Genomic DNA, 27,303 nt, shown 5'->3' with positions numbered 1-27,303 from the left:
TCTGATATTACAGTCTAATATTTTACTTGACTTATCTGTGAATAAAATTTGATAACAGTCTCAGTTAATAATTGAATATGTTGAAGTGGAAGATTAATAGTCACTATGGTTAGGGTTAATGATATTTGTACCTGAACAGTCCAATGTTACTTGTTTCTTGTGCGCTTTAAACCATGTTTCCTCTTTCCAATGAATGTTATTCTTTTTCAAAGTCTAGGGAGACGAGGTAGAATTAATTCTACCTGTCAGCATTCAATTTCTTTGTGTCTCCTGGCATTCTCTTGCCTATATAAGCAGCCACTTCACATCAGTCTTTCCATCAAATTCTTCTCACACACTTATCTTCATACTTTTTCTTTCAAAAACACAATGGTCAGATACAACATGTTTTTGAACTACCAAAACTTCAATATGGAGCTAAGCTGTGCCGATTGGCAGCAGGAATGGCATGTCACAGCCATTCCTGAGGAGATATGGGACTCTGTCCCACAGGAGGTACTGACACACCTCCTGTTCTTCTATATGGACTACCATCGCCATCTGGAGCGATTGGAGGAGGAAAGGCTGGCAGCTCTCCGCCAGCAAGAGCGAATCATCAGACTCGCCATTCTGTTTGTCGAGAGTAGGAAGAAGAAGAAATGATTTAATCTTGTCTTCTTCCTGTTTTTCTTCATCATCAGCTTTGTCAGGCTTCTTAGCTAGGACTAAGGCTGTTGATGTTCGGTTTAGCAGCTTAGGGAAAATCTTGTATAAGTATTGATGTAATTTCCATTTCATAAATGTATTGTCTTGATATATTAATGAAAGTTGTTTTTACTTCAAGATTTTGTCTCTGAGTTATTTTATCTTGTGTTGATAAATCCTGATTGATATTCTGATGACCATATAAATTTTGTTTTATATTAAGTTCTGATTCATTTTCAGCACTTACTTATCTAATTTATCTTGGTCATTTTCATGTGATGTATTTTCAGAATATTAATGATGCAGTGAAAAATAATTCAATCAGTGATAACGGTTTAAATTTTGAATTAAAATTGTTTCTCTTGATAAATGGAACGGTTTTTCCTTGAAACTAGGCAAATGGGTAAGTAATGATTCCTGTTTTCTCGAGCCCAGTAACTGTCCGTTATTACTGCATGTCTGACAGGTGTCCAACGGTAACATTTTTGTTCAGAGTATAAGTACAATAAAGAGAAGATTTCTTTAATCTTTTATTTTCTTCATATTTTATCTCTCTCATTACTTTTACTCTCTTTCTCTTTATTTTTCACGTTGGTTTTTCATACAGACATTATATCAAACACCTAACAGGCATACTTGAATCTCAATTTTTTTTCACATGGCACCAAAGGATTTAATCATTGATGGAGCTAAGTTTGTCCCCAACAACTATGCTGCAGTTCTTGATCACACTGAAGCTCCATCTGAATTGCACTTTGTGCAAGATCTTCTTGCACATAGTGAGGTTGGGTATGCATTAACACAGCCTGAATTCTTTTCAAGCCAACAAGTTCTGAGGTTTTGGAGGACTGAACTTTTTGATGATGGTGGTCAACGTGGAACTCCCAGTATTATCTTCCAAGTGGGTGATTCATCCTTTGTAGTCACTTCTGGTACAGTACGCAGGGCTTTACATCTTCCAGAAGATTGTACTTTCTCAATTCCAGAGGACTCAGCCCTTCGGGAGTTAATGGCTGAATTGGGATATGAAAAGAGTCTGACGAAACTTGGACAGTTGAAACGAGCTAATATCAGAAGAGAATGGAGTTTCTTCTTTGATTGCATCACCAAAGCTTTTGGGAACAAATGTTCGAATTTTGATGCTATTCCAATTATGAGTCAGCACATCGGGTATGCAATTATCAATCAAACTCATTTTGATTTTGCAACTGCTTTAATTGGTTTTATTGGGGATAGGATGACAGAGGATCGAGATGTTGTTTATTTTGCTAGATTCTGTCAACTTATTTACACTTATTGTACTGATGAACCTCATTTAGTCAGCACCCAAACCCCACCTTTTAAGGTTGCAAAATGATACTTTAATGACCTGGTAAATGCTGATACTAAGAAAAAAGTGGTTAGACCATTACAGATTCCTCAGTCTGTAAAACAGATCCTAGTAAATGCTGATCCTGATACTTATAGATCTGTTTACTCTGATGTCCAAACAACTCCATACACCCAAAATCCATCAACCTCAGTACCTACCTCTCATTCTACTCAACCTACCCTCAGAACATATCTCAAATCCTATCTCTCCACTTCACAGACTGCTCAACCTTCATCTTCAGCACCTACTGTGAAATCTTCATCTTCCAAGCCAAAGAGGACAAAGAATGTTCCTCAAACATCTCAAAAGAGAAGGAGGATTGCATTGAGAGATGAATCTGATTCTGAGGAACCGGTTCCTGCTAGAGAACCTGTTGTAACTGAAGCTGAGAAAGAGATTTCTCAGAAGGATTCTAAAATTGGGGGTTCTAGGCTTCTCAAGAGGCTTAGACGAATGACAGTTCCTGAAACTCCCAAGGAATCCAAATCAACAAGGAAGTACAAGAAACAGAGGGCACAAAGGCCAGTTTCAGATGATGAAGAGGAAGCAGCTAAAGAAGGGGATCAGGAATCTCTGATCTCACAAGACAAGGAATTTGCTCCAGTCACTTCTTCTCCATCAACTCCATCTCAGGAAGCTGTATCTGACAAGGCTAACTCACCATCTGTGTCTCTTGTTGATCCAGGCACAAGTGTTGATATTGATGTTCAACACTTGGTTGTGTCTGAAGTATTTCTCTTAGAAGCTCTAACAGCAAATAATCCTTCCACAACACCTGTTACTGATGCTGTTCAAACTCCAGAGTTATCAACAACACCTTCTCTGCATCAAGATGCTGATGATCAGACTTTAGGTGAGCATCAGGATATGGCTGTTGATCAGAACTTAGTATCAGATCAGCAATTAGAGGATGCTGAAGCCTCCATTGCTACTCACACTGTTGTCTTATCAGAAGATACTGATTCTTTAAGTTCTGATGCTGCAAATGCTAGAGATACTGGTGATGCTGCTCCAACTGTAGATGCTGATGAAGCAGGTCCTTCAGGACATACTCCTCAACAGACTCTTCCTAAGTCTGAACTGGTAAAGAAGTTTGTTACCGGGGAAGCACCAGTACCTTGGAGTGAAACTCCTGCAGGTCAGGAGTGGACTAAGGAATGGAACTCAGTTTCATGTGTTCCAACTGAAAAACATCTTGCTGAGCACTTGACTAAAGCTGATGAAATGTTAAATTCTGATGATTTTAAAACCCAGCTTAGAGTCACTGCATTGAGTACTAAACATCTACAAGGTCTTCATTCAACTACTCATGCAGAGCTACACAAGATTCAGGAGAACTTTATCAAACATGAACAAGTTTGGAAAATTGATAAGAAAAAGTTCTTTCAACCTACCATTGACAGAATTGCTTATATTGAGAAAACTCAAGAGAAACAACAAGCTCAGATTGATGAAATTCTGATAAATCAAGCTTCTCAGCAATCGTAACTTACTGAACTCCAATCCTCAGTGGAATTACTTATCTCTCTTTTACTACCTGCTGATGCCAAAAAGGGGGAGAAGGTAATTAAGTCCAAATGCAAAACTAACAAGACACTGCAAGGAAAGGATGATGGAAATGATGATCAAGGATACTCTGGAATGGGTAGCAGTCATAGTCAAGGTAGAAGGTTTACATCAAGACAAGCTAGTCACAGGACAAGTTCTGATACTGGGAAAAGAATAAGTTCTGCTGCTGGTAAAAGGATAAGTTCTGATGAACTTCTAGATCTTGATGAGGAAATGTCAATGCAGTTATTTCTTCAAGAAAATCCAGGAATGGACTTGGAAAGTTTAAAGGAAGAAGAAGCCAGACTTAAATCAGAGAAAGTCACATCTAAATCTGAAGCTTCTGGTAAAAAATCACTTCCAAAACTCAAAGGCATTGTGATCAAAGAAAGGACACATACTGAAGCAACATTGGCTAGATCACAACCACAGATAGATCCAAGATCCAAGGGTAAAGAAAAGGTTGGTGAACCTATCAAGGTTTATGTACCTCCTGAGGAAGAAGAAATTACTGATGAAAAGGATGATCTTGCTCTGACTTCAAGAAAAGTTCTTAAAACAACCTCTGACATGGCTCAAGTTGTTCAGAGTCAAGAAATTGTAAGTTCTGATATTCAGAAGAAGCAAGTAACCTCTGACATAGCTCAAGTTAACTTGATATCAGAAAATAGATCAAAGACACTCCTACCAGGATTCACTAAAGCAAAATAGACTCAATCTTTGAAGACTACTGCAAGTGGTTTTGAAGCAAGAGTAGTTACTGAAAAGGAAGCTAGAGATTAAACTGGATTGGGAAGTGCTGATGAAAGAAGAGTACACAACACTACCAATGATCCAACTTCCTTGAGTGAACCAGGTATTGGAGCAACTCCTGAGAGATTGAATCAACTGAAATCTGTACAGATGATTTACCATACCTACTTGAAAGAATACATCATGTTGTATTTCATGACAGATGGTAGGGTTTATCATATAAGACAAAATGCCATTCCATTGAAGTATTTTGAAGAATTGGAGCATGTACTTTTCTTACTTCAAGTGGATGACAGAATAACAGGGACTGCTGCAAACTACTTAAAAGAACAGATTCAGAGACAGAAAAGGCTTTATTCTGTTAAGTCTGATAGCATATATGTTCCAAAGTACAGAGATCACAATGGTGATATTGTTGATATGAAGCCTAATACTGCACAGATCAGAACATATCTTGGTATTAAGGGACTTGAATTCAATCTAGAGTCTGACAAAGCTTATGTCATAAGACTAGATCAGGAGTTGAGAAAAGCAAAGATCAATGATCTCAGAGCTGCAATCTCTCAAACTGGTGAAGATACTGCAGAACTTAAAGATGTCAAAAGGAGAATGATTGATGAACTCAGATATGCTGAGAAATGTTTGTTGAAGAACTATCTCAGAACAAATCCTGACATCAGAGAGATCAGAAAATGATGAAGCCAAGTCGAAGATCTACAACTGCTTAAATTCTGATATTTATACAGACTGAAGTTGTTATCAGAAGTTGAAATTGGTAAAAGCTTTAAGGACTGTAAGTTGTAGTTATCTAGTCTAATTCTCATGCATTTGTACTTAATGTTTTTGACATCATCAAATATCTGTTAAACTTGTATATTATGTTAATTTACAAGTTGGGGGAGATTGTTAGATATATTTGATAATGTCATGGCTAATATGTTTTATGTTTAGCTTTCAGATCTTACTTGAACAGGATAAATCAGTACTTAACTGTTGATCAGTACTTATACTGGAAGTCAGGACTTAAGGATATCAGTACTTATATTATCAGGAGATAATCATCAGAAGATAGATATCAGAACTTAAGTGCTGAAGGACGATCAGATAAGGACAGTAGCTGATTAAAGGAAAGAAGATCAAGATAAACATAAGAAGAGATATGCATGAAGAAGGAATTCTGTAAAGAATGGAATACTTGGAAGAAAAGATATCTGATTGATATATTTTAGGAAGCAGAATTATATTCCATATCAATTAGCGATTATCTTGTAACTGTGTAGTATATAAACACAGACATAGGGTTTACACTATAAGTGTTATCATTATTAGAGAAGATTATTCATTGTAACCCTAGCAGCTCTCGTGATATTTGTTCATCACTGAGAGGTAACAGTTCCATACTGTAACAGAGTTTATTGTTTCAATAAAGTTTGTTTTCTGTTACTTAAGTTCTTAAAGTTCGATTTGAGTGTACTATACACTGTATTCACCCCCTCTACAGTGTGTGTGTGACCTAACATCCGCGATGGTGTTCTTTCCTCCAGAGCTCTAATTGTTCTCCGTGTTCTCGCCATGGTTGTTGTTGTGCTTTCCCACAGACGGCGCCAAATGTTATGGATTAAAAACTAATATATATAATCGTTGTATTTATTACTAAGGAACGTGAGCTTCAAGACTCGATTTGACTGCTCTTGTGTTTCGTGACTCAATCTGCCTTAACAAAATGCTTACGTACCTTGCTGATTGCCAATGATCAAGTCAAAAAACGTAGTTCTGATTTGTAGGGTGAGGCCCCTTATATAGATGCTGGTGGTCCTTGAATTGGACTTGATATAGGAGACTTGGTGGGCAAGTCTCATAATTAGAATGGACTTTGGAGTCCTAGATAGTAGAAAACTGATTACTTATCCTTTTAGGTCCCCTTGAGGCTAACCTGCAAGGATTTATATCCTTATCGGGACTCTTCTCAATAGCTGATTTTTCCCTTATTAATTAATTACGAAATTAATTAATATACAGGGTTTTTGGGCCTTCTTTGTTCCATCTGGCCTGATCTGGTCCATCTGGCCTGATCAATGTGTTAACCTTTTTAGTCTGAATGTTATACATCTTCTTATTGGGCCTTGCTGCCCAAACTATAATATTTAATTATATAATCAGGATTTATTTATCCCTATCAACTTCCCTAATAAGTTGGGTCGAAAAACAGTATATAAGCTCACTTATAAGCGGCTTACTGCTCACACAGTTGCTAGTTTGCATTCTTGTTATGTAATATTTCCAACACACTTCAAACGCTACACACGTTTGTCCGTTGACGGTAAAAGAAAACAGAAAATAAATTTGCATAATGTTGGAAATTATTAGAACTGTATAATTCGAGTCAAGTGGCTGTGTTGTTATATTTAAAAATAGTAGGGTTAATTTTTTTTTTATTTAAATCTCAACATCAAAATTCAGGAAAAAAAAAACTTTTGTTAATACTTAATGTGTGAAGTATATCATTGACATACATTGAAAAAACTGTTTTTATAGAAAATAGTTTCCCGGACGTAAGTTACAAAAATCATTGTTATACAAAATAGTTCCCGTGTACCGTAACAATGAAGTAACTCCTCCAATAAATTTAAGCAATACAATGCCCCCATACAAAAAAATGACCATTATCTGTTAAAATTAAGGTCGGGAATATGACCAGAAGTGCATACCTAATAATTCCACACACACACTGCATACTTTTATGAAGGTCAAGATTTGTGCATGCTAACACGATCCTACTTGTATAATTAGATGTCATTGATGCATTTGTCATGTTTTATATTGTACCCCCCTCCCTCTAGGAAAGTCGAAAGTTTCCTGTAGTGTGATGTTTCATCACTATCACTGACCAGTGACCACATAAATAAAGAGAGAGGAGATAAAAATGGTTAGAAAAGAGATGGTTAAGTAGTTGAACTAAACCTACGAAGTGCCATTTATATGGAATATACTAAACCCATAACCCATCACACACCAACCCCTCCCTCTCCAATGGGTCACTTCAGTTAGCCAAGTCTGTTTAACGAAATTCTACCCCCTTCAACTACATTAGACACAACTAATTTACATTCACTTATTTGACCCCCCCCCCTCTTTTTTAATTGAATCCTTCATTCATCCTTGGTTAGTGGATATTAAACCATTTTTCTTATTTAACATTTAAATGGAAAAAAAAAAATGGTAAATTAATATTTAACATTTCCGTTTCCTCATTGGATTCGGTTGTCCAAATTCAAGGGTGGGGCACCAACCCCTAGCCACACAAATACACACATGAATAGTCTAGTCTCCCTCATAAATACAAACATGAATACACTCAAAGATCTCAGTTGCATCTACAAGTACAAGTACAATATTCGAGTTGGATGTACAATTACAATTTGTGAATGTAGTTTATTTTATAAAGGTCTTGTGCCAAATTAACACAGAAACCATATAATATAACCATAATTTTTTTATAATAAGGTTTATTGCAAGGCTTATCCGATGTATACCGCTGCTTAACCCTTTTATTAATTTATTAAGAAAATATAATTTATCAAGAAAAAATTATCCACTTTGAATAAGGATCTACAGGCTACATAATTGTCAACAAACATGACGATGGAGCCCGTCTCTCTGGTGTTTATATCCAGATTGAAAAGAGGAAATGTCTCGAATAAGTGTAAGAAATTATATACCAAAAGAAAAGTAATTAATACACTTCTAGTAAATCAGGCGTAATAAAAGAAAAGAAAATATACACTTCTAGCAATATACAGTAAAACCTCTGTAAATTAATACTCGATTAATTAATAATCTCTCTAAATTAATAATTTTGTCCGGTCCCGACTTGGACCAGTTCAAAAAATGATCAATTTCGATAAGATAATAAGATAATAATTTTTTTGAAAACCCTGTATAAAAATATGGTCCCAATAAAACTATAAATTAATAATTCCCTTATATTCATAAAAATATAGCTATTACATCTTTGTAAAATATGATTCAATTGTAGTTTGCTTTTTCATATAATTTAAATCAACATGAAACTCATCCCTAATCTTCCTTATTGCATCCAAAAGCTCGGGTGTGGTGCTTTCATGTTGCATCAAAAAATTATTAAACATTTTTGATGCCTTGAGTGCTTCTTTACGTGTAACCGGCTCCAACGGTGTTGTATCGTCTTCAAGATCATCTTCAACACTATTTTCAAGGATGGTGTTTCAATCTCTTCTATACTCTGGATCTCGGAACATGATTCATTTTCACCCGGATAATCTAAGAAGTTATTAACATCCATAATATATTATACATTACATTGACTTTCTAAATTCATATACATTGAATTAATTGAATTAAGTATAAAATATAAATTGTACAATTCATTTTATTTAAATTTATGTGAATAAAAATTTAATCAAAAGTTAATTTTGTTTGCTACCGAAAATTCTCTATAAATTAATAATTATTAATTTATCGATTAATTAATACCTCTCTAAATTAATAGAATTCTCCAGTCCCAACTATATTAATTTATTGAGGTTTTACTGTACTTGTACTTGGTACTATACTACATGAACAATAACATGAGATTGGTATTACCAGGATGTCATAAGAACTTCTATAATCTTACATGTTAAATCAAGCATTCCACTACTTATTTCGAAGGGGAGGTCAGCTTGTTTTCATCATGCTTCAGTGAAGCATCTCCACCCATCAATTCTGAAAAGCCTTCAACCTTCACTGGGGGGGCCCTAACCATGCCCAAGCTTCTGCATGCACAAAAGGTAACTTCAGAACGTAACAAGGGTATAAATTTCAACAAACTAAAACATTAAATTGATTCTTTAATCCTTACTGAGTTTGTGCTTGCATCTGCATTTGAGGAGGAACTTGAAGGGAAGCCAGGGACCTAAATTGATTTCCGGCTTGGGCTTGAGCTTGAGCTTGTAAGGCAGACATGGCAGTCATTTGTTGCTGCCGATATTGCATTTGCGAATGTCTTGAATTCATGGTGGTGAAAGTATTATCAACCGGAAAATCAGCGGTGTTTTCAATCTTGACTTGCAACATTGGTCTTTCTTTATCCATATTTGAATTATTAAAACCCATGTTCACATTCATGATAGGACGTTGTGATGTAGGTGGCTGGCGCCTCCGCATCAACTGTTGTTGTTGCTGAAGTGTCAAATTTTGGGACTGAACCATGTGCTGCAACTGGGGATGTAATTCCCTAGCCATCTGTAGATTCAACAAAATCACTTGTCTATTGCCAAAATTGCATCATCATAACAATTGCAATATAAAAAAGGCGAAGAGAAAGATTTAAAAGGATGTTCAACAGAATTAACAAAAAAATTGAGCTTCTAAAGATCTAAAAGATGTGCAATGAAATTAATACAAGAATCTGAGCTTCGGTGATCTTTCGAATCACAGCTCAAGAAACACAGTCAGATAAACGTCTCTAAACCCCCAACCTCTCTAAACCGGCCAGACCTACAAGGTAGACGGTAACCACAAACAAGGTAACGAGAAGTCTGGCTCCCTTTTGAACATCCAAAGGAACTGAAGGGCATGATTAACATGTAATTAGACTAAACATGATTATTCACCAATTCAACTAATTTAGATTCTTATAAGAGCTTCAGAAACCATATGCCTAGATTTTAGGGATAAACAACTGAATACATCAAACGTAAGGGGAAATAGAATATATCAAATACCTGTTGCGGCTGACGAATAAAAGCCTGTTGTTGTAACTGCATTTGTGACTGGAGATTCTGAAGTTGCTGAGTTTGTTGTGCATAATTCCTGCTATTATCCTTCACAACTTGTGCTAAAGCCCCAAAATTACTGTGATGTAATAAAATTGTCAGTTTAAATTACTAGAACAATAAATATCATGAAATTTAAAACCCAATTTGTTTCCACAAAATTCAATACGTAAACAAAAGCAAAAATATATAATCTTGGGACCCTACGAGCAAAAAAAATGATCAAAATAAATAGATGATGATTCAATACAGGAAGGATGGCAACAAATTAGAGCTACAAGATCTTTCAATCAAATGGGTTATTATTAAGACTATTGTGAGTTTCTCATCAACTACAGATAAGAGAAGCACATGTCTATCGAAAAGATTGACCAATATAATGTCATGAACAAGCTACAAACAATAGTAAAAGATATCTTTATATTGTAGGACTTGTCAATGCATGCTCTACAGTTTCCGAAACCCAGGGTTGTTTTTCTGGTACTAGATTACTAAATTTTATAAACTAGTGATGTTTGTTAGCTCATTTAATTAACAGTTCCGCCCTATTTGATGGGGTCAAGGGTCCCAAGAGCATATAAGGACCCACAATTTAAAGATAGAAATTCTTCTCCAAATAAGCACTTATATTGGGTCACCCCGACACCCTCTATAGAAATGAGAGAACAAAGAAAACAATATGCCTATACATATTCTACATTACTGTGTAACACAAGGTAAGATGTGGAACATTGAAGGCCATAAATACCAAAAATTTTGAAGCCGCCCATGAGAATACCAGATTACAAACATGTGGCCAAAAATATCAGCAAGATACGCTTTCTCAGACGGGGTAATCCCATAAACGCTCTCTCAGACTAGGCAGCTTGTCTTGATTTATTTAATTTTTTTAAACTAAGATACACTTTCTCAGTCTGGGTAAATATACACATTCTCTGACTGCTTATCTTTCATATAAGCGCTTTCAAACTGGGTATCTCCCCATTAATTTGACTCCCGTACATGCAAATACGCGTATCCCTGTTCTGAATATAAACGCTCCAAACAATTCAAGAACGATGAACAAAGAGATAGCCAAAGGCCTGTGCGTAAATTACTATGCATATATTGTGACTTTGAAGAGAGAGGCATGCATCTGCCTTTTTCATTTTCTTCAAATTAGCTTTCTCTAACGGTGGTGGTAAAAACTAAAAGCAAGTACGCTTACCAAGACAGAGCATTAATTGGTATAATTGATCTCCAATTTGGATTAGGTTATTCTTGTAGAATAGCTATAAAAAGTCGGTAGGTATTATTGTCATTTTTTCTCAAATATGACAACATAAACCATTTCACTTCAAACATAAAAAGGTAACTACTTCAAATCATCATTCTTCTTTTCAGTAACAGAACCATTAGGAGATGATGTAAACCTAAGTATCATGATTGAAGTAAGATTCAAGTGGTTTAACTAATAATTTGTTTGAATTGCATACTTAAAAAAATTAATACAAGAATTGTTCCTTCTTTTTTTCTAGAATAATCATAATGAACATCGGAATGACAAGGTTCCAGTATGTCATAGAATATAACCTGCAATAATATTCATGCATTGCAAATTTCTTTACTGCACAGCATATTATATTCACATAATACCAATGAAAATACATCTTATATTATGTTAAATTTTCAAAAGTTAATATGTACACTAATTCTTAATATTTAAAAGAGAAAGATAAAACAAATTAAGCATCTGATACAAAAGAAATCCACTCACCTATGTCCTGTGGTTTGTAGAAACATCTTGATTAGCTCCACAGCAGAGTACTGCTTCCTGTAATTATCAGAAAGGACTTTCAAAATACGCCCTAATTTGCATATATGACCGCTCATTAATTGAGAGAGGACTTCCACTGATTCCTCAGAAGCACTTTCGAAACCCACATTTTTAAGTGTATGAGCTATCACTTTCTTCGACATTTCCAGCGCTTGCTCTTTGCCGAGATTTTTCTTGTCCATGCTAAGGTTTTCTGGCCTGATACCAAGCCTCTCGATCATAATAGGGCTCTTGGTTTTGATTTGGGGTAAGGTATCAAGAATTCCATTAAGATCTACTTTCTTGTTATCTTCGACTCCAGTGCTAGGAGGGAGTACACTATCAGGGACACAGTTCACTGTAAACATTGTTTCAGGAAAAAACAAGTTCTCATCGTCAGTTGTCCCTAAATCATCTATAACAGAGTTTGACCTCAAGTTCGATACTTCAAATACAGTATTTCCGAAGGCTGCATTTTGATCATCCTTAAAAACTACACGTCTTTTCTTATGCTTCTCAGCAACATTAAGATATGCAGACATCTGCTCAGGTGTACGCTTGTCTGTGTCTCTGTCACCAAATGACAGCCTATAAAGTTTGCTGGCTCTGTATTTATCAAAAAACTGACTGTACCATGATTCTGGAAATTTTTGAGACATATTCTCGGTCTCTGACGCCCCGTATCTTGCCCCAGTACCAAAAGATGCTTTAGAATGAGCCTATAAACAAACTATCTAATATCAGCAACCTACAATTATAAAGTCAAAACTACAAATCCAGAAAAACAATCCGAGAAGTTCAACTGGAAGCACGGAAATATTACGCTTGAAAATAATGACCGTAGCGTAGCATTAAAGACAACTTTAAAGTCACAACATCCTCAACAGATGTCTCCTGAGGCTTATGATACACTATACACGTATATTTTATATTACACTCTACTGAAGTCAATAATATTAAAATGAGGGTTAAAGGGAGTTGATCTTTTCATCTAAGAATATATATAGGGGAATAAAAAGTAAAAAGTCTCAGGCAAGTTGCACTGAACAAAGTGTCATCTGAAACTGAAAAGATAACCACATTTTACCAAAATTCTAATCGACCATCTGTAAGTTATAATTACAACATTCCAATGCGGTTTTATGTATTCCAGATGAATTGGCAAATTAATCTTCTCTCTATTGGTCAGGATTTTCATAAGTTCCACCTTTCTCTATATTCACCTTCTGTTTTCTTTTCAATATTTTCATTAATTCTTGGAAACCCAGCTCTAAATATTTAACTGCACTCATCAATAGATACTAGATATTACACTCATCTACATTCGAAGGTGCTATCCTACAATAATCTTTTAGCCTCTATTTGGGTTTTGACATTGATTATGTTAGCTTCTGGTATGGTAAAAGATTTGAGTTTAAAAAGATGGGATATGAAAAATAAACCCTTCTTATGATTGTTTCAATTGATATAAGCTTTAACATGACAAATTACATAATTGGGACCTGCTTGAACACATTTTCCGGTCAATTTAGCCGAAATTCGGTGACGGGTATATCAAAACCAATTTCAAAAAAATGGATGATGTGTCGTGTACGAATGGAAAAAAAAATTGGTGCAGATATATGAAAATTTACTGTGTTCAAAGTGACAAACTTTAACTGTCAGATTGTTAATAACCCTCGTAAAAAGTTTAATAGTTCCACTGTAAGCTTAAATTTCAAGCAAGAAGCAGCCATATCAACGCAATAAGTTTCAACTCTTTTATCTATAAACTTTTAAATCATGGCTAGTGACCTTGTGTGCATGAGCATTTAAATTTCTATAATTGACCATAACACACCCACAAAAGAGGTAAACACAACCTCAGTTTTTTCAGTTTGTAAAAAAACTACAATAATCAAACTCTGCAACAGTAAACATACATTTCTTACACCGATAAATTGAAAGGAAATAAAACTTCATATAACCTTTAAAGATGCAGTATTAGTTGCAAGAACTCCTTCGCGCTGTGGAGAAGAATTCTCGAGAGTAAAGTAAATATCATCGCCATGTAACTTTAAATCTGAAAAAAAAGTCAATAGATCAAGTAAATAAACCACATTAGTGAGACCACATCAACCTCTACATCATATAACCTAAAAATTAATGTACCCAGTTTCTCCACACACATATATGTAACAAATCAATACAACAATCAAGTAAATAATCAACATTACATCAACATTATATACATACATACAATTAGAATTTAGCTTGGTAATAATTACACACAGAGAGGGGTGAGAGAGAGGGGGAGAGAGGTAGAGAGAGAGAGAGGGAGGGAGGGAGAGAGAGAGAGAGAGAGAGAGAGAGCAGCTTGAATATTAAAAGAAACAAGCAGTTGAAAAATCAACACATAAACATCTAAATACACATACAATTAGGATTAAGCTTGGAAACCAGTGATGCAGCTGACGATATGGAAGAGTGATTGGAGTTGATGTAGAGAGAAATGGAGGCTTTATCGAAGAGAAGAGCACGAGCTCTGAGCTGAAGCTCAATTTGAGACCTAGTTTTAGAAGCATCAGTTTTCATAAAATTGTTCCAATTAGATTGTGAGCTTAAATTATTAACAAAGGCTGTGTATATCGAATCGCCCAGCCACTGTCGCCACACGCCGTGAATTTCGAGTTTACGAGCTAGCTCGTAGCCTTTGCCGTCGTCGCCCAGAAAATCCATAGCTTGTCTCACACACTCGCACTGTATGTGTTTAGTGCGTGTTCTTTGTTTCGAGTCGTTTGACCACAGAGGGGCTTTGAAATTGAGTCTATGAATTTATGGATTAAATATCAGTCAGACGACTAATTGCGTTCATTTGACAATGAACTCAAATAGGTAGTTACTAATTACGTTAAATTAATCAATCCCTAAGAGTAAAAGATATAAGTAGACAAATTTAACGGTAATTAATAATGAAACCGTTAGTTTGCTAACATGTAGTCAATTGGCGATGATTGGACATGCCATGTAGGCATAGACATACCTAATATAAAAAAGAAAATCAGATGAAAATCAGAATGTTAATTTGCTAAAGCGGGAAGAGGCGACAACCCTAATTTCTGAAAACCCCTCTTGCGATTTGATCGGAGACAGTGATTTCTCACAGGATTCTGCAATCGTACACTCAATAAAATAATCGGTAAACATTTAACACTTTTATTTCATATGTTTTACTTTCATCTTAAGGGGTTTTGTGTGTCATGCAAAGTGGGGTTTGTGTCATAATCATATTTTTCAAAAAATTGTTTAATCCTCTTCGATTCGTGTTGTTTATGTTTCATTTGTGTTCTATTTTGTTTTGTAATCGTTGTTTCGTTTTTAGATAGTAATGAGTTCTTGGATTTCAATTCATCTACACCATCATGGCTCATTTACCCCTGAGTCCTTCAAATCTAATGTTAATTATGTTAGGGGAAAGGTTGATATCATTAATGATGTTGACACTTATCATCTTTCAATTCTTGATTTTGAAGATTATGTCGACAAGTTTAATTATAGTAAGGGCATCAGATTCTTGTATGATGATGATTCAATTAGGGAGTTGATTAGGATTTCTAGGCCATTTAAGAAAATGAATGTGTTTATTGATCATCCGGGGAATAATGCGCAATTGGCTTGTAAGGATGTTGTAGAAACAGGTGGTAGTGGTAAGGATGTTGTAGAAACAGGTGGTAGTGGTAAGGATGTTGTAGAAACAGATGGTAGTGATAAGGAAAATGTTGAAGATGATGTGTTGGAAGATGATATTGGTGAATGGTCAAGTGGCGGAGACAGTGAAGATATTAATTATGAGGTAGGTAGTGAGGAGGAAAGTGATAAAGAGCTCATTGCTCGTAGAGTACAAAGAAGAAAAATAGCAGTTCATAGTGATGAGAGTGAGTATGATGAGAATGTGTATGCTAGTGATGAGTTAAGGTCTGATGATTCATCAAGTGAAGATGAAAACATATTTGGGTTATGTTGGGATCCCCCTGGTAACAAAAGAAAGAAGAAAGCAAAGGTGTTTAACCCGGAGAAGGAAGACATTGTCAAGTTTAAAGTTGGGCTGAAATTTCAATCTATAGATGCTTTTAGGAAGGTTGTGAGAGAATATGGTATTAAAGAAATGAGAGCTATTTATTTCATAACAAATGATAAGAGAAAGGCACGGGTTGGATGTGAAGATGGGTGTACCTTTTATCTATGGTGCAGCAGACTAGAAGATTCAGAGACTGTCCAAATCAAGACATGCTTACCTGATCATATTTGCACCAAATCACAATAGGCTAGTGACTGTGACTTACTTAACAGAAGCTTATGGGGGGAGAATAAGGAAAAATTCTCAATGAAAGATAAAGGAAATGCAAGAGATATTTAGACAAGACATTGAGATTGAGGTTGCAAGGACCAAATGCTCTAGGGCTAGACATGCTGCTCTAGCTGGTATTTTTAAAACTTTAAAAGACCATTACTCCAAAGTATGGGATTTTGGGTATGAGATACTGAAAAATCATCCAAAAAACACTGTGGATATCAGGGTTAGCAGGGTGATTGATGATGATGTTAAAAAGTTCCAAAGAATTCATATTTGCTACTATCCATTGAAGCAAGGGTGGAAGTTGGGATGCAGGCCGATCATAGGTCTAGATGGTTTATTCTAAAACATGTATGTGGTGGACGGTTATTAAGTGATGTGGGGAGGGATGCTAATAATAATATGTACCCAGTGGCATTTGCTGTAGTAGAATATGAAAATACCGAGAGTTGGAAGTGGTTTCTAGGTTTATTGAGGGATGATCTCGAGCTTAGAAATGATCAAGAATTCACAATTATCAGTGATCAACAGAAGGTAAACAAACATATCTTAATTAGTTGTTGTCAAGATTGCCATAATGTGTATGTGACTTATGTATTTCTTTTTCTTAATTTTTAGGGTTTAATAAATGCTATGAAAGAATTGCTATCAAGGGCAGAGCATAGACTGTGCACAAGGCACTTGTACAACAACTTCAAGAAGAAGTTTCCTCAAGGCACAGTTAAACACTATTTCTGGACTGCTGCATGTGCATCATATCCAGCCTTATTTCACAAGGCAATGAAGCTGCTTCTCAGAATTTCTAAGAAGGCATATGAGGAGTTGGACAGGCTTGATCCCAATAGTTGGTCCAAGGCATTCTTATAAAAAACTCATTTGCTGACAATGTTGAAAATAACATGTCTGAATGTTTCAATAAATGAATTATTAATGAGAGGTACTTGTAATCTCAACTTATACTTTTAATTATTAATGTTTTAATTGTAGATTATTGTTTTAATTAGTCTTGTCATTGCTTGTAAATAGGTTCATGCCACTTCTCACTATGATCCCAGATATCCATTTCAAGATCATGAGAAGAATCAGAATTAATAGGGAACAAATGTGCTCCAGTGACCAAGTAATTTGTCCAAGGTTTAAGGCTAAGCTTGATGCGGCTGTTAAGTTATCTAGAAAATGGCAAGCTACATGGGATGGAGAGAGCAAATACATGGTGAGATATTGTACTAAGTCTGTCACAGTTAACCTAGATGCCAAGACTTGTAATTGCAGAGCATGGGAACTAACATGCATCCCATGTCCCCATGTTGTTGCTGCAATACATGACAGAAGACACCAACCACTGGCTTATGTTTCTCATTACTACACAAGAGAAATGTATCTGAAGACCTACTCATTTTAATTACCAGCACTGAGGGGTGAGAACTTATGGGAGATGACTGATAAGGCACCTATGTTGCCACCTGACATGCCAAAAAAATTAAGGGGGAGGCCAAAAAAGCTCTGAAGGAGGGAAGACTGGGAGGGAGGTAGTGGGAGTAAAAGCAAGGAAGTGACTGTGACTGCATAAGGGTTGCAGAAGATGTCAACTGGTAAGAAGATGCACTGCAGTAACTGTAGGAAGGCTGGCCATAAAAAACCTAGATGTCCAGATCTACAAGTGCCAAAAGAGGGACCAAAAGAGAATGAAAATATTGTTGAAAATGAAAATGTTACTGAAAATAAAAATGAGGGACCAAAAGAGAGTGCAGAGTCTACTTCAAGGAGAGATGTGCCTACTACAAGGCCATTTAATAGGACAAGGAAATTGCTAGTGAGGAGGAGGGGGAGGGCAATGCCTGGCATTGTTATTAGAGAACCATCTTCCCAGGACAGAGCAAAATCAATCATTTCTGCAGTTGCTAAAAGCACTCATGTTTCCAACATCAAAGGGAAGCAGAAAGCCACATCTGATAAGGAAAAAGCCATTGAGGAAAGTCAGAGTGAAGACGAGGAAAAATACATGCCACATTGGATGGAAGTAGAAATCATTCCTAACTTTAAGAAAAAGCTTATTGTTTGGGGTTTGGGAAGCTTTTTATGCCAACTCCTGGTTTTAGTGAAGCCAGTCGTATTCCAAATGGAACTCCCTCAGCGGACACTCCACCATTTCCTCAGACACAATCAGACATTGTTAAAGGAAAAGACCCTGTTATTGAGCAAGTTGCAGAGCATTAAGAGGATGAACAAGAGACTGAAGATGAGCAAATTGGAGATGACTTTGAAGAAGAATCACAAGTAAGGAGGAGCAATAGACTTTGGATGAAAACCAAATTCAACTTCAAGAATACAGTAGACAGTCCGGTGATCTAGGGGATGACTAGTTTATATGTTTTAAACTTTTAATTTTGCATTAGCAGTTAAACTTGATAACTTGAGATGGTTTAAAAACTATTTTGTGCTACTTTTGGGATGTAATGTTGTTTTGCGAACTCTGTGACTAGGTCTTAAGCATTGTGGGATCGCTTTTTTAGGTTGTAATGTTATAACTTTCGACTGTAAACCAATATAATGACTCTAATTATGGTTTTAATGAATGACCTATTTCATGATCAGTGTATGGATCAGTTTTGTTCTTTTAATTGCTACATAAATATAACATTGTCCTTCATCTATTGAAATATAACATTTCTTCAAAATTCATCAGTTGAAACATACATGAACAAATTATATTAGTTTTGCTAGAGCCACTAACAATACTGTAACAATCAAGTAGACCTTCCCAATCTTGGCATTGTTTTGCTCCAAACTTCTCTTCTTCTCTTCACTGGCTGCTAGTTTCTCTTCTAGCATTGTAATTCTTTCTTCAAGGAGTGAAATCTTTTCATCTTGAAAAATTCTCTTATTATTCAAGTGGGTGATAACACCACCATGCCTTCCTTCAGTTTCAACATCATACCATTGAAAATAGTTACATCTTATTTCCTGCACTTTTAAACATTTGATTAGAATCTGAAAATTAGAATATAATTTGCACAGATTTAACTAGTACATGTTGCTTACTCGTGGTTGACAACAAGTATGAAATCTTCTCCCAGGATTATTCAATGACCAAGAAGTATACATTTTGGCATTTCTCCCACAATAACAAAGATACTCACTCGTCGATACTTGTGATGATCTTCCAGAGCTTGTTGCCATGGGGATTTCGATCTTCAATATGCTACGCCTAAAATGAATTAGAGGAATAATATGGAATTATATAGTTATGACTCTTTTCTCTCAAGAACCCTAAAATTTCATTACATGTTTGAGGTTTTGTATAACTGTTTTTACCAGTGGACTAACAATGAGATTTACAGAAGGGGGGTTGAATGTAAATCTCAAAACTTTTTCAAGTTTTGAGCAGTTTCTAAGGCTAAGTGTTTAAGTGAACAAATGTGTGTGAATTGCTTGAAGCTGATGCAGACAGATATATATTCAAACACAAATTTAAAGAACACAAAGAACTTAAAAACTTTTCTGGTGGATTTGTTGTTCCACCAAAGATGTGTTATTTTAGAAAATCTGTGATTCAAAGAATTAAATCACAGCTGCTTCCTAGTACAAACTAGATGATTTTCTCTCTTGATATTTCTAAACAGCTCAGGAAAATTCTTATCTAATTACTAGCTGCTACTTGGTTTATATAACACCAAGTTTACAAGTGAAGACAAAACTGTAAAATACAATTGAAAGGATTCTTCACATGTTTCTTCTTCATTTCTCTATCCAATGCAATCTAGGATAATCTGTGAATCTTTGAATACTTCCTTGTTTGCATCAGAATGGAAATGCTGCATTTTCTTGATTCCTCCTAGAGGCTTCCACATTCCAGTTTGTCTCTGTCAACCCATGTGCCTCTGTCAGCTTGTGAATCGTCACTATCAACTGCTAATGAACTAAGCATCCGTTGAAGCTTTCATCCGTTGATGCCTTATCCGTTGAGGCTTTATCCGTTGAAGCTTTATCCGTTGATGCATTATCAGTTGAAGTCTTTATCCGTTGAAGCACTTATCCGTTGATGGATATTATCCGTTGAAGCATTAGAGACATCCGTTGAAGCTTTGTTTCTTATCCGTTGAAGATCTTCAATATCAGTTGATACTTCTTCACTTATACAGAATTACAAGGCATGAAATATTTACAATTAGCCCTCCTATTTGCATATCCACTAGTAGTCAACATGACTGATACTTTCCTACAACATCTAAGAATTACAACTTGAATCCAGAGAATGAAATGTGCTACAATACTAAACTTATTGCTAAGTAAAGCTAATCCTTCAACGGATAGCCAAGATGGTCTTATCCGTTGAGGCTACAAACACTAGATTTCTACTTAAGTATTTTGTTTAACTTATCATCAAACTAATGCACATATTCTTAACAATCTCCCCCTATTTATGTCTACTAGAACTGTAGGCATAAATTTGGGTTTAGCTTGATGATAACAAAACACTTGACAAATATATTAACTGTAATAAAGCAGAAATTCAAAAGTGCTACAAAAATGTGTATGCTGAGATGGAATTGAAGAGTTACATTATTTCCAAGGGTGCTCCTTTAGCCTGAGCAGATTACTTCCTTTTCCTTTGATCCCTTGTTTTCTTTCCTAGCCTCCTGTCATTCTCCTCTATTTGAAGTTGAAGTTGTCTGTAGAATTCAGCTTCATCTTCTTCATTGATGTCCAACTTAGATTGCATATCCTTGAGAGTTTCATTACTGGCAATCTTGAGCTGATCTTCAATTCTAAAAAATCTTCTGACTCCTTTGTTGTCTCTGAACTCCATCAACCAATGAGGTGATTTGTGAATTGTAATTCCTCTTTCTTGAATGAGTAAAGTTCTAGGCAAAGCATTGGGCTCCCTCCAAGTTTTCCTTATGTTGGCAATCTTGTTGAGAATCTCAATCTTGGCAGTCCTGGTAAAGCCAGAATCCCTTTGTATGGCTGAGTAGACTCTAATCAAGGTAGAGTAGCCTTCATTCAGAATTCTGTAAAGAGGCCAGGTTCTTTCCCCATCTCCTTTGTATTTGAACACTAGTCTTTCTGGTAGCTGTCTGTAGGCAGCTATTCCCCTTACTTCCTCCAGCTCATCCAGATAAAGTTCAATGTCTGAAAATTCTTTTATGTCACAGATGTGAACATAATCATCTTTAGAGGCTTGAGGTTTAGTTTTAGGCTTCTGTGTGAATTTGATTGAGGCTCTAGAGGGTGTTGATTTGATTCTTCTTTTCTGCTTCTTTGATGGTGGAGAAGAGGTTAGGAAGGTGGGCAATTTGATGGTGTCCCAATCAATTGGTTCCTCCTTGGGAATGATTGTTTCACCATGAATGTTCATGAAGGGGTCAGGCACAATGGGTTCAGGAATAGAGGGTAGTGGTTTGGATATTGATTGGGTTTCTTCAGTCTTATCTACCATTTTTCTCTTTGCATTGACCTTCTTTCTGTTCCCTTTCTGCCATTCTTCTCTTCCCTTACTTCTTTCCTCCATCTCAGTACCAACCGTCCCCCATAGCTTCATCTTCACTTTTGTCTTCAATTTCTTTCTGTTCTTCAGCCTGACTTGACTTTAGCTATTTTTCAAGCTTTGCTTGTGCTCTTTTGTCAGCCTTTAGCTGTTTGGCTTCTTCCTTTAACCTTCTGGTTTCTTCCCTCTTAGCTATTGAGAATTTGGGATGTCCTTGCATCACACATATGCTCTTTCCCTCTCTGAAGATAATAGCCATATTTCTCCTTACAGCCACATCCATGGTCTCTTTGAGATATGAGATACTTCTACCCAAAAGCTTGTCCTCATCAGCCTTTGGAAGAGGAAAATCCACTTCTTTTAGAGGATTCTTTGTAAAGTCCTTATTGGATCTGTTATTGGGCTTGAGGACCATAGGTTTCAAATCCTTGGAAGAAGTCTCTCCAACCTTATTCCTCCCTACTGGCTTGAGTTCCATAATAATTGATTCCACTTTTGTGCTGTGCTTCACAGATTGTGATTGAGAAGTTGTAGAACCAAATGTTTGTTGCATCTTTTCATCAATCTTCTTCCTTTGCTCTTTGACTTGCAATTCAGCTGCTGCTATCTGGATTAGATCAATTCCATCAAGCTTTCTTTTGAGTTGAATAATTGGAGAAGTGGTGATGACAGGAACTAGCACTTGAGAAATTTGAACTATTGTTGATGGCTCTCCTTCCCCTTTCCCTTTATCCTCCCCCTTTTTGTTATCATCAAGGGTAGGAGTCAAGCCTTGTGCATTGGCCAGCTGCATGAGTAGATTTGTTTGAGTTTGTTGATTCTGAAGAATTGTGACCATAGAATCTTCAATGATTTGAACCCTGTTTTCCAATCTGGCCAGTCTCTTAGCAGCACCAGATTCTTTCCTCAGTCTCCCCAACAAATCTTGCATAGTACCATAAGGTATGACTGAATCCAGCTTCTCAGCATTATAGGATTTCAGATCAGCAATATCCTGTTTGAGCTCATCCACACTTAGATTTTGTTGGAAATGCTGCAACTGCAAGAGATGCAGAGATTCCAGATGAGCTTGAAGAATTGCCTTGGTACCAGCATCTGTAGTCTCCTGAAGGGCCTGCTGAATTGTCATGACTTGTCTAATCAAAGTGACACTAAACTCTCTTGGTGTTGAGGCTTTTGCCCATGCCCATTCAGGAAGATCAGGAACAGAACTTAGGCCTGCTACTCCCCCTAAGTTCATGCTCTCATTCAAAGAATTAGAGTCATCATCATTAGAATTCACTCCAAATTCTTCAGATGGCTCACCAGCTTGAGAAGGCAGCCTGTTAACAGCAGCTTTGTCTCTGAGAAGAGATTCTGAAGTGTGTACAATGTGTAATGTCTTTTCTGCCTCCACATTGCCCTGAGCAGCCAATAATTGATAGGCTGAAACAGGATGAGTAAAAGTGTCAGCATCCAAGGAAATGTTATCAATTGCAGCTTTGAAATTTTGCTGAAATTGTCTTTCCTTTTCTGCATCATCCACTTTCATTGACTCACTAGCAATGGCTGGATCCACCCTTATAGCTTCTGTACCTGCCTTTCTCTCTTTTTCTCTATTTTCTTGCATCAGGGGCTCCCCCTGGCTCACACACACCCTCACACCCTCACCCTCACCTTCTAAGGTGGCACTCCCCTCACTCACTTTTGCCATGCTGGAAGAAATAGCATGCATATGGTGACTCTCAACCTCTCCTTTTGCCTGGGAGCAACCCAGCCTCTCACTCAAAAGATCACTCCCTTCCCTCAAACCTAAAAGTGATTGTACAGTAGCCATGTCCTCTACAGTTGGTATTGTTTCTGTTATGTGTGTAGAGACCATCAACGGATAGGGAGTATCGGTTGAAGTGGAAACTGATGGTATCAACGGATAACTGCTGTTAAGCTTATCCGTTGAAGAACAACCACTTGTCAACGGATGAGAGATATCCGTTGAAGAAGGAAAAGATGTAGAGATAGAAAGTGACATAATTGTTGAATCTGTGGGAATTGATTTTAAGTGAGGTAACACAGATTCTTCAACTACATCTGAAAGAATTGGCTGATGATCCAACAAATCATCTAAAAGATGATGATCATCAGGTTTTGAGTGGGGCTCCTCCCTGAGTTTTAATGAGGGAGAATCAGGAATTGATGTGAATATCATATCCACATCCAGAGAGGGTGATGGAGAGTTTGATGATTGGTGTGTTTCTATTATGAGATAATGGGGCTGTGATTCCACATTTGCTGGAATCACATCAAGCTGAATTTGTGAAGGCTCAGATACAGGTGGATGTATCTGTGCTGTGTGTGTCCCTTGTGTGGAAACTAGGGTCTTGGCCTTCTTTTTCCTTGAAAAGGCTTTAATTGGTGAATATGTGGCTTCAGTGTCCCTCCCTCTTTTTTTCTGTGTCCCTGGTTGGGGATTATTTTCAATAGTTACATCCTTTTGGGAGGATGCAACTAGGGATGTGTTGGACTCCTTTTGAACCACCACAGTCTTTTGAGAGACTGTGGCTTGGCTGGCTTGGGTACCACTCACCTCTCCCACCTTATCCTGGGGGGTTTCTTGATGTTCACCCCTCCCCTCACCACTCACACCCTGTTCACTCCCTTCAGGGTTTATGGTAGTTGTTACAACTGTTATCTTTTGAGAAACAACAGAGGTAGGTTTCTTTGACTTGAGTTTTGAAACTTTGGTTTTGGTGGCTTTGGCAGGAACCTGTTTGGACAAAGACACAGATTCCATGACCACACTAGAGGGCAAAGAAACAATGGGGTTGGAAATAGTAGGAGTTATAGAAGTGTTTACCTCACTTACCTGTGGTGCATTCATGATTGACAAGTATACCAATGGCACCTGGCTGTTGAGGTTCATTCTCAAAAGGTCTGCGAGGACCCTTTTCTCTTGTGCCCAGCATTTGAGTTTATTATTCTCATTTGATATAACCAAACCTTCAGCAACATGGTTAGCCAATAACATAAAGAATCTAGCATAGTAGATGTTATGTGGTCTATTAGCTTTGTTACCTAATCTGGATCCTAATTCTAGCATAACACAGTCGCTAAAATTAAAGTACCTATCAGAAACTAGCATATAGAGCATATTAACAAGAGATGAAGTTATGGCATCAAAATTGCTAATCTTCCCAGAGAAAACTTTAATGAAGGCATCTCCAAGAAAACTCCATTCTTTCCTAAGGCCTTTCCTTCTAATACTACCTAAACTAGCAGAATCAAAAGCATAGCCTATGGAATCTAATATAGCAGATACATCTTTATCAGTGTGTGGTGTCATGGCATTATTCTCAGGCAACTTAAAGCAAGATTGTATATCATCACAGTTAATTCAATAGTCCTTACCTTTGAGAGAGAAGGCAATAGTCATATCTGTGGAGTTGAACTCTGCAGTTGTCCAAATCTCCTCAATCACCTCACAGTAGATGGTTGGGGCTTCCAGCATTGCATAGCTTAGTTTGCAGTTTTTGATGAAGTCCATCATCTTGTGATAATCAGAATGGGCTTCATTCTTTTCAACCAAGGCTACGAAATTATTCTTTTCATGAACAAATCCTGTTTGAGACATAATTTTGACTACTGGTTCCATTGTTGTGAGTAGAGGTTGCAGAGAAAAAAAACTTGAGAATTTTTGGGAGAGAAGGAGAATAAGAATTGCAAGAAAGCGTAAAGTGAAAATAAGAGTTCAATTGGGCTTTTATACTTTCTTGAATTAAAACGTAAATAAAATGATTAAATGATACTTTTAAGTAAGTTACAGCCGTTCAAGAATAAATAAAACTGTAGAAATTCTGAAAACTACCTTAAATACAAAGACACACAACACTGTATATCTGTATCAACGGTTGAGTAAAAGAATCAACGGCTGTGACTCACTTATAGTAACTGATGTGACACTTCAACGGATAAGGTAAATAGTTATCCGTTGATGATCAACACCATTTTATCCGTTGAAGGATAAAATTACCAGAAATGTATTTGTCTTTCAATGGATAATGAACATCCGTTGATAGAACAATTTTGGCTTTCAACGGATGGGGAATATCCGTTGATAGGATAAGTCTTACTTAAAGCCAACTTTGTTCTTGCAGCAAATTCATTTCAGGCTTCAAGGCAGATTATATAGATGACATAAATTATGAATAATTAAGCATACCTAACTCACTTACTAATCTTGTGAATGTTGATTCATCAAGTGGCTTGGTAAATATGTCTGCAATCTGCTTTTCACTTGGAACAAAATGAAGTTCCACTGTACCTTTCATCACATGTTCCTTAATGAAGTGGTACTTGATATCAATGTGCTTGGTTCTTGAGTGCTGCACTGGATTTTCAGTAATGGCAATGGCACTTGTGTTGTCACAGAATATTGGAATCTTGTCAATAGTCAGACCATAGTCAAATAGTTGATTCCTCATCCATGATATCGGTGCACAGCAACTACCAGCAACAATGTACTCAGCTTCAGCTGTTGATGTGGAAACAGAATTCTGCTTCTTGCTGAACCATGACACAAGCTTGTTCCCTAGAAATTGACAGGTACCAGTTGTGCTTTTCCTGTCTATTTTGCAGCCTGCATAATCTGCATCTGAGTAGCCAATTAGATCAAAACCAGACTCTCTAGGGTACCAAATTCCTAGATTTGGAGTCCCTTTGAGATATCTGAAAATTCTTTTAATAGCCACTAAGTGAGATTCTTTAGGGTCAGCTTGAAATCTAGCACAGAGACATGTAGAAAACATTATATCAGGTCTACTAGCAGTTAAATATAAAAGTGAGCCAACCATGCCTCTATAACTTGAAATATCCACAGACTTTGCAGCCTTGTTTAATTCAAGCTTGGTGGCAGTGGCCATGGGAGTTTTTGCAGATGAACAATCCATTAAGTCAAACTTCTTTAAAAGATCATAAATGTATTTAGTTTGACTAATGAAAATTCCATCACTAACTTGTTTAACTTGTAAACCAAGAAAATAAGTTAGTTCTCCCATCATGCTCATTTCATATTTACTTGGCATTAACTTAGCAAACTTTTTACAAAGCTTATCATCTGTAGATCCAAATATAATATCATCTACATAAATTTGAACAAGTATTTTAGAGCCATTAACATTTCTAAAGAAGAGAGTTTTGTCAACAGTACCTCTTGTGAAGTGATTATCTAGAAGGAATTTTGACAAAGTCTCATACCAGGCTCTAGGTGCTTGCTTTAGTCCATAGAGTGCTTTCAACAGATAATACACATAGTCTGGAAAATTTGGATCTTTAAATCCTGGAGGTTGGCTTACATAAACTTCTTCCTCTAATTCCCCATTTAGAAATGCACTCTTGACATCCATTTGATAGACTTTGAAATTGGCATTAGCTGCATAGGCTAGAAAGATTCTGATGGCTTCAAGTCTGGCAACTGGAGCAAATGTTTCATCAAAATCTATTCCCTCTTGTTGAGAGTAGCCTTTAGCAACCAATCTGGATTTATTCCTTATGACAATGCCA

At 36.6% G+C, this 27,303-nt stretch overlaps 2 protein-coding genes across 2 annotated transcripts; one reads left to right on the top strand and one right to left on the bottom strand.

The window, feature by feature from the left end:
- Positions 1-8,874: 8,874 nt before the first annotated feature.
- Positions 8,875-14,771, bottom strand: LOC141703047 (uncharacterized). The gene is made up of 6 exons (XM_074506662.1): positions 14,365-14,771; positions 13,915-14,009; positions 11,909-12,666; positions 10,102-10,231; positions 9,237-9,619; positions 8,875-9,150 (listed from the first exon to the last, which is right to left on the bottom strand). Exons 1-6 carry the CDS (start codon positions 14,663-14,665, stop codon positions 9,036-9,038), a joined length of 1,782 nt encoding a protein of 593 aa, XP_074362763.1. The 5' UTR covers positions 14,666-14,771; the 3' UTR covers positions 8,875-9,035.
- Positions 14,772-16,326: 1,555 nt separating this feature from the next.
- On the top strand, positions 16,327-17,682 carry LOC141703046 (uncharacterized). Its single transcript, XM_074506660.1, has 4 exons — positions 16,327-16,408; positions 16,573-16,814; positions 16,899-17,128; positions 17,307-17,682. Exons 1-4 carry the CDS (start codon positions 16,327-16,329, stop codon positions 17,680-17,682), a joined length of 930 nt encoding a protein of 309 aa, XP_074362761.1.
- Positions 17,683-27,303: the final 9,621 nt, after the last annotated feature.

Source organism: Apium graveolens, unplaced genomic scaffold (assembly GCF_009905375.1).
Source record: "Apium graveolens cultivar Ventura unplaced genomic scaffold, ASM990537v1 ctg6117, whole genome shotgun sequence".
NCBI classification, from domain to species: Eukaryota; Viridiplantae; Streptophyta; class Magnoliopsida; order Apiales; family Apiaceae; genus Apium; species Apium graveolens.
This window is presented reverse-complemented; position numbering and strand designations above follow the sequence as displayed.

Coding starts and splice junctions, on each gene's coding strand:
- LOC141703047 (XM_074506662.1), bottom strand. CDS start 14,665: ATGGATTTTCTGGGCGACGACGGCAAAGGCTACGAGCTAGCTCGTAAA. Junction 9,620..10,101: donor TTATTCGTCAGCCGCAACAG/GTATTTGATATA, acceptor TTGAATCTACAG/ATGGCTAGGGAATTACATCC. Junction 9,151..9,236: donor CAGATGCAAGCACAAACTCA/GTAAGGATTAAA, acceptor TTGTGCATGCAG/AAGCTTGGGCATGGTTAGGG.
- LOC141703046 (XM_074506660.1), top strand. CDS start 16,327: ATGCAAGAGATATTTAGACAAGACATTGAGATTGAGGTTGCAAGGACC. Junction 16,409..16,572: donor TAGACATGCTGCTCTAGCTG/GTATTTTTAAAA, acceptor TATCCATTGAAG/CAAGGGTGGAAGTTGGGATG. Junction 16,815..16,898: donor TTATCAGTGATCAACAGAAG/GTAAACAAACAT, acceptor CTTAATTTTTAG/GGTTTAATAAATGCTATGAA.